The sequence below is a fragment of the Stegostoma tigrinum genome, chromosome 49, assembly GCF_030684315.1.
Source record: "Stegostoma tigrinum isolate sSteTig4 chromosome 49, sSteTig4.hap1, whole genome shotgun sequence".
Taxonomy (NCBI): domain Eukaryota; kingdom Metazoa; phylum Chordata; class Chondrichthyes; order Orectolobiformes; family Stegostomatidae; genus Stegostoma; species Stegostoma tigrinum.
Genome location: NC_081402.1, coordinates 2,664,493 through 2,681,545, shown reverse-complemented (window position 1 = coordinate 2,681,545; position 17,053 = coordinate 2,664,493). Strand labels below are relative to the sequence as shown.

General features: G+C 55.6%; 1 protein-coding gene across 1 annotated transcript in view; it reads right to left on the bottom strand.

Annotated features, from left to right (window-relative positions):
• LOC125450013 (filamin-A) overlaps window positions 1-17,053 on the bottom strand; it is a 109,385-nt gene that overhangs the window by 26,484 nt on the left and 65,848 nt on the right. The window contains 8 exon segments of the mRNA XM_059643190.1: window positions 5,904-5,927; window positions 6,272-6,461; window positions 7,721-7,877; window positions 9,393-9,516; window positions 10,502-10,669; window positions 11,073-11,233; window positions 11,677-11,839; window positions 12,576-12,749. Coding sequence (XP_059499173.1) covers window positions 5,904-5,927; window positions 6,272-6,461; window positions 7,721-7,877; window positions 9,393-9,516; window positions 10,502-10,669; window positions 11,073-11,233; window positions 11,677-11,839; window positions 12,576-12,749 — 1,161 coding nt within the window.

The window sequence follows — 17,053 nt, the reverse complement described above, 5'->3', positions numbered from 1 at the left end:
AGGGGGAGAGGGTTGGGAAGTGGCAGAGAGAGAATGGGGGGGGGGGAAGGGAGGAAAGAGAAAGTGATGGAAGGGGGAGAGTAAAAGAGGGAAGGGGGAGAGAGAGGAAGGAAGGAAAAAGGAGTGAGCAGAGGAAGTATGCGGATGGGTAAACGTAAGAGAGAATAAGAACGCAAGAAAATGAGGGGAGAGTGAGAGTAGGAGAGCGCGAGAGAGAGAGAGAGAGAGAATGAAAACGGGAGAGAGAGCAATAACAAGGGAGAGAATTGGAGAGATAGAGGCAAGAAGAGAGAAGCACGTTTTTTAAATACATAACCCTTCAGATTTGGAAACACACAAAAGAAAAATGACAAATGCACTCCCCAAACCGCACCCCTACCCTTCGAGGAACTGGGTCAACAGGAGCTCAGGAAATTGACAGACGGGCAGGTTGACCTAGGCCTGGGTGGAGCAGTGTTCCTCCCACTATCACCTGACAGACTTGATCACAAGGATCAGTCCACTTCACCAATGACTACCAACACTGAGGGGTAGGGGGTTGGCACAAGAGTCTTATCCAATCCCATCCCACCATCTCCCTCTGCCACTGGGGTGATGAGGTACACCATTCATCCTCTCTGTTCAGACAGTGAGTGTCCTCCTTACAGGTCAGCGTCCAGTTTACCCCCAGGGAATGGGATGGTCGGGGTGGGGTGCTTTGGTTTGTGGCGTCTACCGTTGAGCCAGCTCCTTCCTCCCCCCCCCCCCCCCCCAGCAGCCCCCACCTCCAACAGATGCAAAAACCAGGAGCAGACGGATCACACATGCTGAAGCCTCCGGTCCACCCGCCCTTGACATCTCGGTAGGTGCTGGAGGCGAGGGGAGTGTGGGTGGTGATGGGCACCCCCTCCCCTAACCCAGGCAAGCAGTTCTGTTCTCGCTTCAACCCCCCCCGAACCCCTAAACCTCCTCCCCAAGAGTAGAAACAGCAAAGGAATAATGCTGTCGAGGCCCAGTAACTGTTCCCAAAATCCGCAGCTCAGGGGACAGCTGGTTTCACTATCCCCCCCCTCCCCAAACTCTCCCCCGGTCCAAGATCCAAGACAGAGGGTAATATTTGATTTGGGGGGGTTTTGAGGAATAATGTCCAGATCTTTTCTAACCCGAAGGCCTTCAATGTGACCTGGGTTCAAGGGTGGGAGGGGGATGGGGGCATAGAACTTCACTACACCCTCCATGTGCCCCTCCCTTAGCCGTTTCCTCCCTGAATTCCCCAACTCCGATCACTGCCTCCCTCACCACCCCCCCCCATTCCCCCCCACCCTGAAACCCTCCAGTCACCCCCTCCCGCCTACCGAGATCGCCCAAGGGCGAGTGTCCACTCGAAACGTGTCCAATCCGATACAGCAAAGCAAGAGCCCATCACTATTGCCAGCCAAGCACCAATTACAGTAAGCCTCCATTGACCAGTGGGAGCCATGGCAAGGTCGAAGGTTAGTTTGCAGCCAATAACAGCAGAGAGGGGAAGCATGCAGGAGTGGTAGGGGGTGGGGAGGACATTGGGGTGGGGTGTTTGGTGTTCTATACGGGTGGGGCAACGACCTCCAAACACACCGGACCTGCTCGCACAGGCGTCTGCTATCCCGCTTCCAGAAACACGGGATAAGAGATTTGGTGACTCTAGTGGGCAAGATCCCAAACTTACACCCCTACCTCCCCCACACCTCAAATCTCTCAGTGCCCTTCCACTACAACCAAACACCTCTAAGGAGCCCTTATGGCCACATAACCTGGCCATTTGACCCATATGCTCCAAGCTGCCACTTCCCATTTGGACATAATTTCACCAAATCCAGAGGCTCCCCGCTCCAAATTTCTGTGCTGCCCACGCCTCCAGCCCACCACCATTACCCCAGTGCCCTCAGCAAATGGGTACAGCCTCTGCCCCTCAAATCGGATTCAATTCTGGCCAAATCCCAGTCGTCTCCCAATGCCTCCCCAATTCACCAGCCTCCACTCTCGAGAACAAAGACATTCGCAGCAGGATGAGGGGGAAAACCCCCTCGCACCCTCCCCAGCTGATCTCCTCAACCGCATACCAGGCCCCTGATGTCTGGCTCCTCAGGCATTGAGTAACATCCCAGTTCTTGCCACCAATGCCTCCGTTGAACAGACGGTGAGATCCTGCGCATTTTAACTGTTAACTGCTTCCTCCAACTGTTGTGGACATACCTGCCCAGAGTTGCTGCACGTTTCTCTCAAGCTGAGTTCCGAAGCAGCTCTCCCCCCTCCCACTCCCATCTGGCCCCCGCACCCATCTCTGCACTGAGCCATGTTTGCCCCTGGGCTTGCATCTTATGCCTTTCCCAATGGTGCCATTCCACACTGTGGGACTGCATTCCAATTGTTTTCGACCAGCACTCTAACTCCTACATAAATGGTGCTGGGGAGGGGAGTTACAGGGTTTGCCAATAAGTCATAGCCATGGTGGTGAGGAGACCAGATTGGAGTAGGAGACAGGGCAAAAGGGTGGCACGTGTGGGGGGGGGGGGGGGGGCGGTGGTGGTGGTTTGTGGTGGTGGGGGGTGTGTAGCTTTGGAGATGTTTGACGCCCGAAAGAGCAGAGTTCTGAGATGTTTGGAGAAGTACGTTGCAGGAAACAAGGCTTCGATGAGATGCAGGCAGACTCACTCACTCACTCACACACACACACACTCACTCTCACTCACTCACACACACACTCACTCTCACACACTCACTCTCACACACTCACTCTCACACACTCACTCTCACACACTCACTCTCACACACACAGAGACACGCGCGTACCAGCGGTCACCTTTAAAAACCCATGGATGGCCGCACCAGTCACGGGAGGTTAGAGATGACGGCAGAACCTCATGCACTGATTTTTTTTCAGAAAAAGGTCCAAACGAAACAAAACAAAAACAGGAAACAAACAAGAAAAATAAAAAGGGCAGGCCTTGCCAGTGTCAGTGTCAAGTTCCAAGGAATGCAAGAGGTCAAGGGTCAACTTGGGACTACGACAAACAGCTCAAGGAAACCCAAATCTTGTTGATTTCTTTTTGTGGGGGGAGGGGTGCATGGGAGGGTGGGTGTTGGTGGAAGACGGAAAATTTGGAAGAATTTCTCTCAGAAGAAGAAAATGCAATCTCACCTCTCTGTGTCACTTCTGGGGCAACCGGAAGTGGGAGTGAGGCCTACTTCTCACTTCAAAATAAGTTGTGGGGCGGGGTGGGTGTCCCTGACAGCAATGCAATCCTCTAACACCAATACCAACAGAACCTCCCCCCCCCACCCCAATCCTCCTCCACCCCCCCCCCCAAACACTCCAGGATCTGTCCCTCTGCACCCACCCCAACACCCAAATGCCCTCTTGATGTTTCTTGCTTGGGCCTAGTCAGAGGGCCAGTGACAGTCATTGCTGTGGAGGTGGTAAGGGGACTTCTGGAGTTATGTGTAGGCCCAGACCGGGTAAGGATGGGGATGTGTTCAGACTCCCAGCCCAGTGACGTTACTGACACCACCACCATCTTGCCCTGTTGAGCCAACTGACAACACAAGGGGGTGATGTGGAGAGAAGGGAGGAACATAGACACAAATTAAAGCCATTCGGCCTGCATTTTCCAACACCTGTGCAATGTTCAAGAAGGGCAGGAGAGATGACCCAGGTAATTACAGACCTGTGAGTCTTATGCCTGTTGTAGGAAAAGTTTTGGAAAGGATTATAAGAGATAGGATTTATAATCATCGAGCAAGCACCAATTTGATTGGAGATAGTCAGCATGGATTCTTCAAGGGAAGGTTGTGCCTCACAAACCTCATTGCGTTTTTTGAGAAGGTGACCAAGCATGTGGATGAAGGTCGGGCAGTTGACGTGGTGTACATGGACTTCAGTAAAGCCTTTGATAAGGTTTCACATGGTAGGCTGTTCGAGGAAATGTGGAGGCATTGGATTGAGGGAGATTTAGCAGTTTGGATTAGAAACTGGCTTTCTGTAAAAAGGCAACGAGTGATGGTTGATGGAAAATATTCAGCCTGGACTGTGTGCTACTAGTGGTGTGCCTCAAGGATCTGTTTTGGGACCACTGCTGTTTGTCATTTTTATAAATGACTTGGATGCAGGCATAAGTGGATGGGTTAGTAAGTTTGCAGATAACGCTGAAGTCGGTGGAGTCGTGGACAGTGTGGAAGAATGTTGCAGGTTGCAGGGAGACTTGGATAAACTGCAGAATTGGGCTGAAAGGTGGCAAATGGAGTTCAATGCAGATAAATGTGAGGTGATTCACTTTGGGACGAATAATAGGAAGGCAGAATACTGGGTCAATGGAAAGATTCTTGGTAGTGTGGATGTGCAGAGGGATCTTGGTGTCTGTGTAAATAGATCCCTGAAAGTTGCCACCCAGGTTGATAGTGCTGTTAAAAAGGCTTACAGTGTGTTAAGTTTTATTTGTAGAGGGATTGAGTTTCGGACCCGTGCTGTCATGCTGCAACTGTACAAGATGCTAGTGCGGCCTCATTTGGAATATTGCATGCTGTTCTGGTCGCCCCATTACAGGAAAGATGTGGAAGCATTGGAAAAGGTGCAGAGGAGATTTACGAGGATGTTGCCTGGTCTGGAGCAAAGGCCTTATGAAGAAAGGCTGAGGGACTTGGGTCTGTTCTCATTGGAGAGAAGGAGGCGAAGAGGGGATTTAATAGAGACATACAAGATGATCAGAGGATTAGATAGGGCGGACAGTGAGAGTCTTTTTCTGAGGATGATGACTTCAGCTTGTACAAGGGGGCATAGCTACAAATTGAGGGGTGATAGATTTAAGACAGATGTCAGAGGCAGGTTCTTTACTCAGAGAGTGGTAAGGGCGTGGAATGCCCTACCTGCCAATGTAATTAACTCAGCCACATTAGGGGCATTTAAACAGTCCTTGGATAAGCATATGGATGATGATGGGATAGTGTAGGGGGAGGGGCTTAGATTAATTCACAGGTCGGCGCAACATTGAGGGCCGAAGGGCCTGTTCTGTGCTGTATTGTTCTATGTTCTATATGCTCTATGTTCTGTTTGTCCCAGATTTTTGACCATCCAACTCATTCATCGTTTCTCCAGGCCCTCCCACACATCAGACCTCCCCCTATGCAAGATGGCTGACAGAATCCCTCTATATTACCCATCTCCTGATCATAAGTTTGTTGGCGGGGGGGCGTGCAGAATTTTTTCCTGGTAAAAGGAGACACGGCATTTCCTCAGGATTTGTGGAGGGCAGAAATGGTATAACTAACATCCAACAACCCCTTGATCACCAAGGGTTAATCCAGTGAGAGAGACTGAGGGGAGGGACAGTTGTGGGCGTGTAAAACACACTAGAGTAAACAGAAGAGAAATACAAAAGAATGTTTACAGGCAAGTACCAGAAGACAAATCGGGGAAAGGATGGGTTTGTGGGGTGAGAGAGAAACCTCAATAATGGCTGACAACGGACATTGGCAAGACCTTCAGAGATTGGGCCAATGCTGTTCACAGTTAGTGACTGACAAAAAAAAACACAAAATAAAAATAAATTAATTCATAAATTAAGTTACAGGGGGTGACAGAAGAAGAGGGCTGTACATGGGAGAAGTCCTCAATCGGCTTTGCCAATTGGGAGGGGGGCCACTGGCCAGCTTGTGGGCCGAACAAAATGGCCAACTCAACATGGAGGACGGTCACTTGACAACCAGAGATCCTCTGGCCCAAAATAAAAAAAAACACAGGGTTGTGATCAGCACAGGCTCAAAAATCGTTTTGGATAGAATGGGGGAGAAAAAAAGAGGCATCTTATTTTCCCGAGGCGGTATCCTTTTAAAGGGGTTAAAGGAGGGGAGGGGGGGGAAACTTGACATGATACAAGGCCGAAGCAGCTTACCTAACCCGTGACCTCCGATTGACACTGAGGTGAAAGGGCAGAGAGCAAGGAAAGATCAAGTGAGACACACAGGATTAAAAAACGGTGCTCAACAAAAAACAAAATAAACCATTTCATGAACCAAAAGAGAGAAAGAGTTAACAAAGAAGGGAAACAAGACAACCGAGAGCAGCGAGGTGAAGTGGTGGAGAATTTGTGTGCAAAAGGAGCGAGGAGGTCAGGGGTCGGGAGGGTTGTGGGGTGAGGTTGAGGGTTGGAAGGAGCTGAAGGTACAAACGGGAGGGTGGGGAGCTGTGGCAAACGTGTTCGATAGAGTCAGAGAGAGAGAGAGTGAGATGAAGAGAGACGGTGACGGTGTGGACACTCACCAGTCACGGTACACTTGCTGGCATCTCCGGTGGGCAAGGCCCTGATGCGGTAGGGGGAGTACGGGATCTCGTCGCCACCGTATTTGATGAGGATGGTGTAGCGGCCAGTGACGGCGGGCACGTAGGAGATGGTGTAGGTGCCATCGTGGTTATCCCGAATGTTTGCCTTCTTTGGTACACCATCAGGGTCCTGCAGGTAGGAAAGGGAGGCGGGGTGAGGGGGTGGTGGGGGTGCAGAGGAGAGAGATTGGAGGGGTGGGCAAATGGGAGCAGGAGGTGGTTGGGGGAAGAAAGGCAGGAAGGGGATGAGAGAAATAGAGCCACAGGGGTGGGGGAGAGGGAGAAGGATAAAGGGAGGGTGGGGAGAGGGATGGAGAAAGGGGTCAGGGCAGAGGGATCGAGGGAGGAGGCAGGACAGAGAGAGGGAGAGATAGAGGCAGTGGGGTTGGGGAGGGTGAGGGATAGAGGGAGGGTTGAGAGGGGTAGGGATAGAGGGAGGGGGTGAGAGGGGAAGGGATAGAGAGAGGGGGGAGGGGGAGAGGGAGAAGGATAAAGGGAGGGTGAGGAGAGGGATAGAGAAAGGGGTTAGGGCAGAGAGTGGGGGGCAGAGGAATAGAGGGAGGAGGCAGGACAGAGAGAGGGAGAGATAGAGGCATGGGGTTGGGGCGGGGTAGGGTTAGAGGGAGGGGGTAAGGGGGAGGGATAGAGGGAGGGGATGAGAGGGAGAGGGATAGAGGGAGGGGTGAGGACAGAGAGAGGGACAGGTAGAGGCAGAGGAGTGGGGAGGCATGGGGGTTGGGGTGGGGGAGGAGGAGGGGTCAGGACAGAGAGAGGGAGAGATAGAGGCATGGGGTTGGGGTGGGGTAGGGTTAGAGGGAGGGGGTAAGGGGGAGGGATAGAGGGAGGGGGATAGAGGGAGGGGTGAGGACAGAGAGAGGGACAGGTAGAGGCAGAGGGGTGGGGAGGCATGGGGGTTGGGGTGGGGGAGGAGGAGGGGTCAGGACAGAGAGAGGGAGAGGGAGAGGAAGGGGGGGTGAGAGGGGGTGGGAAGAGTGAAGGAAATCCAACTCAGGGAGGGCTTGGTGAGTTTGCCCTGATCCCCCGACCCTCCCACTCCAAGTACTATCCGCCCAGGAACTGTCTCCCATTTCCATCGCCACCTCCAAGGGCAGGGTGGGTCTGAGGGCCTCGTTCAGGAAGGGGGTGGGGAAGGTGGGTGGAGAGTTGAGGGTGGGGCAATGTGAGGTGCCCTCCGCAGAAGAGGGCGGTGTGCCTTGAGGGAAGCCCCAGCCCCATCCACCTCCCATCAAAGACAGGTCTGTAGGATATTGCTGAATCTCTCCATACTCCAGGTGTCATTCCCATGACTGGAGGGGGAACGGCACAGTGGTGATGGGCACTAGGAGAATGCAGCTCCTCAAAAGCAGGGAGTCAGAATGATGAACTCACAGTAATCTGAACAGACAGTAACCCTTCACCCGCATCCTTAGCATCGATGGTAAATTCCACAGGCAGACTGGCAGGAACTCCCATGGTGTTGAGGCCTGGACCACTGGCTTTCACTTTGCTGGCATCATGGGTGGGCAGTACCTTCACCTTGAAGGGGCTAAGGAGAGAGAGGCAGTCAGCAAAATACAACAAAAACTGAAAACTCACCCAGCACCACAGCCTTGTCGCAATTATCTGCCTCCTCAGAGAACCTACACACCTTCCCATCTCTGTCACCTCCTCCAGCCTGCTACACCCCCTCCCTATCTCTGTAACCTCCTCCAGCCCCTACACCCCCTCTCCATCTCTGTCACCTTCTACACCCCTTCCCTATCTCTGTCACCTCCACCAGACCCCTACACCCTCCCCATCTCTGTAACTGCCTCCAGCCTGCTACACCCCCTCCCCATCTCTGTAACCTCCTCCAGCCTGCTACACCCCCTCCCCATCTCTGTAACCTCCTCCAGCCCCTACACCCCCTCTCCATCTCTGTCACCTCCTACACCCCCTCCCTATCTCCATCACCTCCTCCAGCCCCCGACAGCCCCTCCCTATCTCTGTCACCTCCTCCATCCCCCTACACCCCCTCCCTATCTCTGTCACCCCCTCCAGCCCCCTACACCCCCTCCCTATCTCTGTCACCTCCTCTAGACCCCTACACCCCCTCCCTATCTCTGTCACCCCCTCTAGCCCCCTACACCCCCTCCCTATCTCTGTCACCCCCTCCAACCCCCTACATCCCCTCCCTATCTCCGTCACCCCCTCCAGTCCCTACACCCCCTCCCTATCTCTGTCACCTCCTCCAGCCCCTACACCCCCTCCCTATCTCTGTCACCCCCTCCAGCTCCTACACCCCCTCCCTATCTCTGTCACCCCCTCCAGCCCCCTACACCCCCTCCCTATCTCTGTCACCCCCTCCAGCTCCTACACCCCCTCCCTATCTCTGTCACCTCCTCCAGCCCCCTACACACCCTCCCTATCTCTGTCACCCCCTCCAGCCTCTACACCCCCTCCCTATCTCTGTCACCCCCTCCAACCCCCTACACCCCCTCCCTATCTCTGTCACCTCCTCCAGCCCCCTACACACCCTCCCTATCTCTGTCACCCCCTCCAGCCTCTACACCCCCTCCCTATCTCTGTCACCCCCTCCAGCCCCCTACACCCCCTCCCTATCTCTGTCACCTCCTCCAGCCCCTACACACCCTCCCTATCTCTGTCACCCCCTCCAGCCTCTACACCCCCTCCCTATCTCTGTCACTCCCTCCAGCCCCCTACACACCCTCCCTATCTCTGTAACCCCCTCCAGCCCCCTACGCACCCTCCCTATCTCTGTCACCCCCTCCAGCCCCTACACCCCCTCCCTATCTCTGTCACCCCCTCCAGCCTCTACACCCCCTCCCTATCTCTGTCACTCCCTCCATCCCCCTACACCCCCTCCCTACCTCTGTAATCCCCTCCATCCCCCTACACCCCCTCCCTATCTCTGTCACCTCCTCCATCCCTCTACACCCCCTCCCTATCTCTGTCACCTCCTCCATCCCTCTACACCCCCTCCCTATCTCTGTCCCCTCCTCCAGCCCCCTATACCCCCTCCCGATCCCTGCAGCCCCTGTTTGTAGTGATTTTTTAGTACCTGCGTGGGACTTGCTGGTCAGCATATTGGACTGAAACAGTGTATGGTCCCTCATGAGTTGGTACGTAGTTCACAGTTTTGGTTTGGTCGAGGTTGTCAATAATTTCAACGGGTTCCACAACTCCTGTTGGGTGGAGAAAGGTGAGTGGGCGCTAACGTTAAAACAAACAAACCCGACTGAGATTGAACTAATCTAACTTCAAATCTCACCAGAAAACCCAGAGGGTTTACTTGAAGCTTTGATCAGGGACGGGAATGCCAAGAATTGTTGTCCTGTCCGAGGAGACAGGAGCAGGGGATGTCTTGCTGTAGCTGCACTGGGCCCTTGGTGTAGGCCACACCTGGAGTACTGTGTGCACTGTTTTGGGGTCTCCCTGCCTGAGGGAGGATGTTCTGGTGATGGAGGGGGTGCAGTGAAGGTCTACCAGACTGATTCTGGGATGGCAGGGCTGACATATGAAGAGAGACGGGGATGGCTAGGACTATGTTCACTGGAGTTTAGAAAAATGAGGAGAAACCGATAAAATTCTAACAGGACTAGACAAGGGAAACACAGGAAGGATGTTCCCGATGACCAGGAAGTCCAGGACCAGGGGCCCACAGTTTTAAAAAAAAACGACGTAAGCCAGTTAGGACACAGCTGAGGAGAGATGTCTTCATCTGGAGAGTGGGGAACCTCTGGAAATCTCTGCCATTCAATTCAATCAGAACTGAAGCACTGCATGTTTCGAGAAGGACTTGGAGATAGTTCTTAGGGCTAAAGGAGAGAAAGCGGGAACAGGGGGGTTGAGTTTGTTAATCAGCCATCACTATATTGAATGGGGAGGGGGGTTGGGAAGACTCAAAGGGCCGAATGGCCTGCTCCTGCTCCTGTTTTCTTTTTAAAATCAGTTTGATGGGAACTCGAGCTACAAAAGGAGGATAGAAAAAAAGGGGGAGGGGGCAGTGGACACAAGAGGGAAGTGCCAAGAGGATGGGCACTGCCTCGTTCCTCACCCCAGCAACCAAACAAGGGTGCAGTGAAGGTGACCTAGTGTGTGGGGGGGTGACTACTGCCATCCTGACCTCCACCACCACCAGCCCAAACACATCCAGGGCCAAAGCCTCACCTTTAGGCCCCACCACGCTGACATTCAGTGGGGCCGCTCCAGCCTTACTGGTGTCCACCGTAAAGCACTGTGGGACATTAGCACGCACGTTGTTCCCCAAACCAGGCCCCAGGCACTTCACCTTCGTGGGATCCACTGTGTCAGTCACTGGAACTTTGAATGGGCTTCCTGAAGCGAGAGAGGGATGGTAGCAGATATAAAAACATTCATCAAATCCAATCCAGAGGCATCACTCAGCAAAGAGGGTGCAGGAGCTGGGAGTGGTTGGGGATAGAGAGAGAGGGAGAAAGAAAGAGTGAGAAAGGGGAGGACAGACTTGTGGATAGAGAGAAACCAAGAGACAAGAAAGGAAGGAAGGAAGGAGAGGAGAAAGATAGGGGAAAGAGAGAGACCAGGGTAGACAGGCAGAAAGACAGGAGAGACTAAGAAAGAGAGGAAAAAGAGCGAAAAGGAAATAAAGAGACAAGGAAATAGAAAGGGGGGAGGGACATATGGAGGAAGGAAATGGAGGCTAAAATGAAAGGAGCGTGTTGGGAGAGAGGCAAGCAAATTGGAGAGAATAATTCCTCACCTGGGATTTGTTGGCCCCCATAGGTGATAACCACATCATAAGTGCCAGCTTCGTAGGGCACATACTCCACTGAGCAGCTGCCATCTTTGTTGTCCTTGCAGGTGATCTTGGCCTCAGAGGGGCCCTCCACAGCTAGGCCCAGACCTCCTGTTCCCGCATTCCTGAGGACAAGGGGCAAATATATCGGTATGCTCCATGGAGTCAGCGACATTGGCATTTCTGAGGCTGCCAAGAGCCTGCCCACTGTCTCGCTGAAGGCCCCATTTCCATTAGCAACCTCCCAACCAGGTAGGAAACAGAGCACCTGATTCACACACAGGAAGCTCCCAGGCCCCACACTTAGATCCAGGAGGTGTGGAATTTAGATGAGGGTTTAATATTGGACACACAAGAAGAATGACCAAGCACCTTACCCCGACAAGTAACCTCCCCCCACAACCACTCCAAATAAACGTGGTCACCTCCCAATCCCACCCCAGGGAGCCTCACACAGTGCATCACTTTGACTGCGGAGGGAGGGGTGTCCAAACCCTACGTTTTGGTAAAGGGAGAGTCTCAGAGAGATGGGGGTTCCCTGGGGGTCCCTCAGACAGGCCTGGCCTACCTGGTCTCCACAGTGAATTTGTTGGGGCGGTTACTAATTCCTCCATCGAGGCCAGGCCCATAGGCCCGAACCCGGCTTGGATCACAGCCCTCAGTGACTGGCACCCGGAATGGACTGCTTGGAACAGGAGCCTCATCGTAGACCACATCGATGGTGTGTACCCCTAGGGGAGAGAGGGAGGGAGTGAGAGAGAGAGAGAGAGAGAGACAGGAGGTGAGGGGACGGGGAGGCGGAGAGAGAGAGTGAGATATGATAAGTAAACTCAAGTCGATTTGAAGCAGCCAGTTCTGGTCTCCAAAATCCATTGGGAATGCTGTGCACAGTTCCCGTATCCCTAACCCACTCGCAATACTGCGCATAGTTCCCATTTCCACATCTGACTGGGAATACCATGAACATTCTTCGCTGTGTATCCCACTGGGAATTACTGTGACAGTTCTCATCTCCACAATTTACTAGGAATACCGTGCACAGCTGCCCTCTCCACATCCCACTGGGAATACCATGCACAGTTCCTATCTCTGTATCCACTGAGAATGCTATGCACTGTACCTGTCTCTGTATCCCACTGGGAAAACTGTGCACAGTTCTTGCGTCCCTAACCCACTGGGCAGACTGCACAGTTCCCTGTCTCCATATCCGACCGGAAATATCGGGCGTTGTCTGTCTCCTGGGAATACCATGCACAGTTGCTATCTCTGTATCCAAGTGGGAATGCTGTGCACGGTTCTAATCTTCAGTCCCATTAGAAATGCTACGTCTCCATATTCCACCTCATATTCCTCTCCTGGTCCCAGCTGCTCACCCTCTGCTTGCGAAACAGATCAGATACCAGCCGAGGGAACCTTTTCTGAACTGGCTCCAATTTGACCCAGGGAAACAGACATTCCAGACATTACCTTCCTCAAATGGGGTGTACTCGACTTTGTAGGTGCCATCTCCTTTATCCTGGATCACGGTGTCAGTGTGGGTGCCTGAGGGGTTAGTAATATGGGCTTTGATGTGGTTTCCACCCGTCTTTGTCACACTCCGAGCATCAACATTGAAATCCGTAGTGGCCTCTCGGAAAACGCCTGGAGGAGGATGAACAAGAATGAGGAGTAAGTGGGAAGAGGTGTGTGGAAGAAGGTGAGGGACATGCACAGCGAGAGAGAGAGAGAGAGAGAGAGAGGGAATTAATTATCTTCAGGTCCGTACAAAGCCTTTCTTGAAGGCCCGAAGCCTCAGGCCTAGCTCCGGCCACAGACCAGAAAAACCTTTCTTCCTCCCGGCTGCCATCAAACAGCCCCAGTACGAAAGCCTCCTCTCTCATTGGTGAAGGAAGTTGATCACAAACTTCAACCATAACTCAACAGTGATCAAGCAAACATTCGGCCCGATGCTCCCAGGGCTGGCCCAGTGACACAGCAAGTGGCACTTGCCCTCCCCTTCTCCCCCGAGGAAGCCGCACATTTATCCTTTTCAGATAAAAAAAAACCTCCCCTTTCCCCGGCCACTGATTACAGCCACGATCCCCACGATCTCTGGCGGTGTCAGTGTCAGCGACAGCTCCAGACCAGTGGAGTGTCGGCACCAGACCTTAAACCACTCGCTGCGTGTTGCCCTGTTAGCTGATGGCCTCGAGTCTGTGTCCCCTCTGACTCTCAATTCTTCTCCCAACAGGGAATGGTTTCTCCCTCTCTGTTCCCTCCCAGCAGCACCCGAACCCCCGGCTTCTTGTGGTTCTAAACACGCCTCCCCCTCGGGATTCTCCCTGTCAAGGACAGCAGGCCCAGCTTCTCCAACCTCTCCATGTCACTGAAGCCCCCGACCACCACAATCACACTCACCCCATCACACTCCCAGGAACCTTCCCTGCAGAAGGGCTTTATAGCACATGGCAGAGATAGGGAGGGGGTGTAGGGGCTGGAGGGGGTGACAGAGATAGGGAGGGGGTGTAGGGGCTGGAGGAGGTGACAGAGATAGGGAGGGGGTGTAGGGGCTGGAGGGGGTGTAGGGGGCTGGAGGGGTGACAGAGATAGGGAGGGGGTGAAGGGGCTGGAGGAGGTGACAGAGATAGGGAGGGGGTATAGGGGCTGGAGGAGGTGACAGAGATAAGGAGAGGTGTAGGGGCTGGAGGAGGTGACAGAGATAGGGAGGGGGTGTGGGGGCTGGAGGGGGTGACAGAGATAGGGAGGGGGTGAAGGGGCTGGAGGAGGTGACAGAGATAGGGAGGGGGTGAAGGGGCTGGAGGAGGTGACAGAGATAGGGAGGGGGTGTAGGGGCTGGAGGGGGTGACAGAGATAGGGAGGGGGTGAAGGGGCTGGAGGAGGTGACAGAGATAGGGAGGGGGTGTAGGGGCTGGAGGGGGTGTAGGGGGCTGGAGGAGGTGGCAGAGATAGGGAGGGGGTGTAGGGGCTGGAGGGGGTGACAGAGATAGGGAGGGGGTGAAGGGGCTGGAGGGGGTGACAGAGATAGGGAGGGGGTGTAGGGGCTGGAGGGGGTGACAGAGATAGGGAGGGGGTGAAGGGGCTGGAGGGGGTGACAGAGATAGGGAGGGGGTGAAGGGGCTGGAGGAGGTGGTGGAGATAGGGAGGGGGTGTAGGGGGCTGGAGGAGGTGGCAGAGATAGGGAGGGGGTGTAGGGAGCTGGAGGAGGTGGCAGAGATAGGGAGGGGGTGAAGGGGGCTGGAGGAGGTGGCAGAGATAGGGAGGGGGTGTAGGGGCTGGAGGGGGTGACAGAGATAGGGAGGGGGTGTAGGGAGCTGGAGGAGGTGGCAGAGATAGGGAGGGGGTGAAGGGGGCTGGAGGAGGTGGCAGAGATAGGGAGGGGGTGTAGGGGCTGGAGGGGGTGACAGAGATAGGGAGGGGGTGTAGGGGCTGGAGGAGGTGACAGAGATAGGGAGGGGGTGTAGGGAGCTGGAGGAGGTGACAGAGATAGGGAGGGGGTGTAGGGGCTGGAGGAGGGGGTGTAGGGGCTGGAGGAGGTGACAGAGATAGGGAGGGGGTGTAGGGAGCTGGAGGGGGTGGCAGAGATAGGGAGGGGGTGTAGGGAGCTGGAGGAGGTGACAGAGATAGGGAGGGGGTGAAGGGGCTGGAGGAGGTGACAGAGATAGGGAGGGGGTGTAGGGGGCTGGAGGAGGTGACAGAGATAGGGAGGGGGTGTAGGGGCTGGAGGAGGTGACAGAGATAGGGAGGGGGTGAAGGGGCTGGAGGAGGTGACAGAGATAGGGAGGGGGTGTAGGGGGCTGGAGGAGGTGACAGAGATAGGGAGGGGGTGTAGGGGCTGGAGGAGGTGACAGAGATAGGGAGGGGGTGTAGGGGCTGGAGGGGGTGACAGAGATAGGGAGAGGGTGTAGGGGCTGGAGGGGGTGACAGAGATAGGGAGGGGGTGTAGGGGCTGGAGGGGGTGACAGAGATAGGGAGGGGGTGAAGGGGCTGGAGGAGGTGACAGAGATAGGGAGGGGGTGTAGGGGCTGGAGGGGGTGTAGGGGGCTGGAGGAGGTGGCAGAGATAGGGAGGGGGTGTAGGGGCTGGAGGGGGTGACAGAGATAGGGAGGGGGTGAAGGGGCTGGAGGGGGTGACAGAGATAGGGAGGGGGTGTAGGGGCTGGAGGGGGTGACAGAGATAGGGAGGGGGTGAAGGGGCTGGAGGGGGTGACAGAGATGGGGAGGGGGTGAAGGGGCTGGAGGAGGTGGTGGAGATAGGGAGGGGGTGTAGGGGGCTGGAGGAGGTGGCAGAGATAGGGAGGGGGTGTAGGGAGCTGGAGGAGGTGGCAGAGATAGGGAGGGGGTGAAGGGGGCTGGAGGAGGTGGCAGAGATAGGGAGGGGGTGTAGGGGCTGGAGGGGGTGACAGAGATAGGGAGGGGGTGTAGGGAGCTGGAGGAGGTGGCAGAGATAGGGAGGGGGTGAAGGGGGCTGGAGGAGGTGGCAGAGATAGGGAGGGGGTGTAGGGGCTGGAGGGGGTGACAGAGATAGGGAGGGGGTGTAGGGGCTGGAGGAGGTGACAGAGATAGGGAGGGGGTGTAGGGAGCTGGAGGAGGTGACAGAGATAGGGAGGGGGTGTAGGGGCTGGAGGAGGTGGCAGAGATAGGGAGGGGGTGTAGGGGCTGGAGGAGGTGACAGAGATAGGGAGGGGGTGTAGGGAGCTGGAGGGGGTGGCAGAGATAGGGAGGGGGTGTAGGGAGCTGGAGGAGGTGACAGAGATAGGGAGGGGGTGAAGGGGCTGGAGGAGGTGACAGAGATAGGGAGGGGGTGTAGGGGGCTGGAGGAGGTGACAGAGATAGGGAGGGGGTGTAGGGGCTGGAGGAGGTGACAGAGATAGGGAGGGGGTGAAGGGGCTGGAGGAGGTGACAGGGATAGGGAGGGGGTGTAGGGGGCTGGAGGAGGTGACAGAGATAGGGAGGGGGTGTAGGGGCTGGAGGAGGTGACAGAGATAGGGAGGGGGTGTAGGGAGCTGGAGGAGGTGACAGAGATAGGGAGAGGGTGTAGGGGGCTGGAGGAGGTAACAGAGATAGGGAGGGGGTGTAGGGAGCTGGAGGAGGTGACAGAGATAGGGAGAGGGTGTAGGGGCTGGAGGAGGTGACAGAGATAGGGAGGGGGTGAAGGGGCTGGAGGAGGTGGCAGAGATAGGGAGGGGGTGTAGGGAGCTGGAGGAGGTGGCAGAGATAGGGAGGGGGTGAAGGGGGCTGGAGGAGGTGGCAGAGATAGGGAGGGGGTGTAGGGGCTGGAGGGGGTGACAGAGATAGGGAGGGGGTGTAGGGAGCTGGAGGAGGTGGCAGAGATAGGGAGGGGGTGAAGGGGGCTGGAGGAGGTGGCAGAGATAGGGAGGGGGTGTAGGGGCTGGAGGGGGTGACAGAGATAGGGAGGGGGTGTAGGGGCTGGAGGAGGTGACAGAGATAGGGAGGGGGTGTAGGGAGCTGGAGGAGGTGACAGAGATAGGGAGGGGGTGTAGGGGCTGGAGGAGGTGGCAGAGATAGGGAGGGGGTGTAGGGGCTGGAGGAGGTGACAGAGATAGGGAGGGGGTGTAGGGAGCTGGAGGGGGTGGCAGAGATAGGGAGGGGGTGTAGGGAGCTGGAGGAGGTGACAGAGATAGGGAGGGGGTGAAGGGGCTGGAGGAGGTGACAGAGATAGGGAGGGGGTGTAGGGGGCTGGAGGAGGTGACAGAGATAGGGAGGGGGTGTAGGGGCTGGAGGAGGTGACAGAGATAGGGAGGGGGTGAAGGGGCTGGAGGAGGTGACAGAGATAGGGAGGGGGTGTAGGGGGCTGGAGGAGGTGACAGAGATAGGGAGGGGGTGTAGGGGCTGTAGAAGGTGACAGAGATAGGGAGGGGGTGTAGGGAGCTGGAGGAGGTGACAGAGATAGGGAGAGGGTGTAGGGGGCTGGAGGAGGTAACAGAG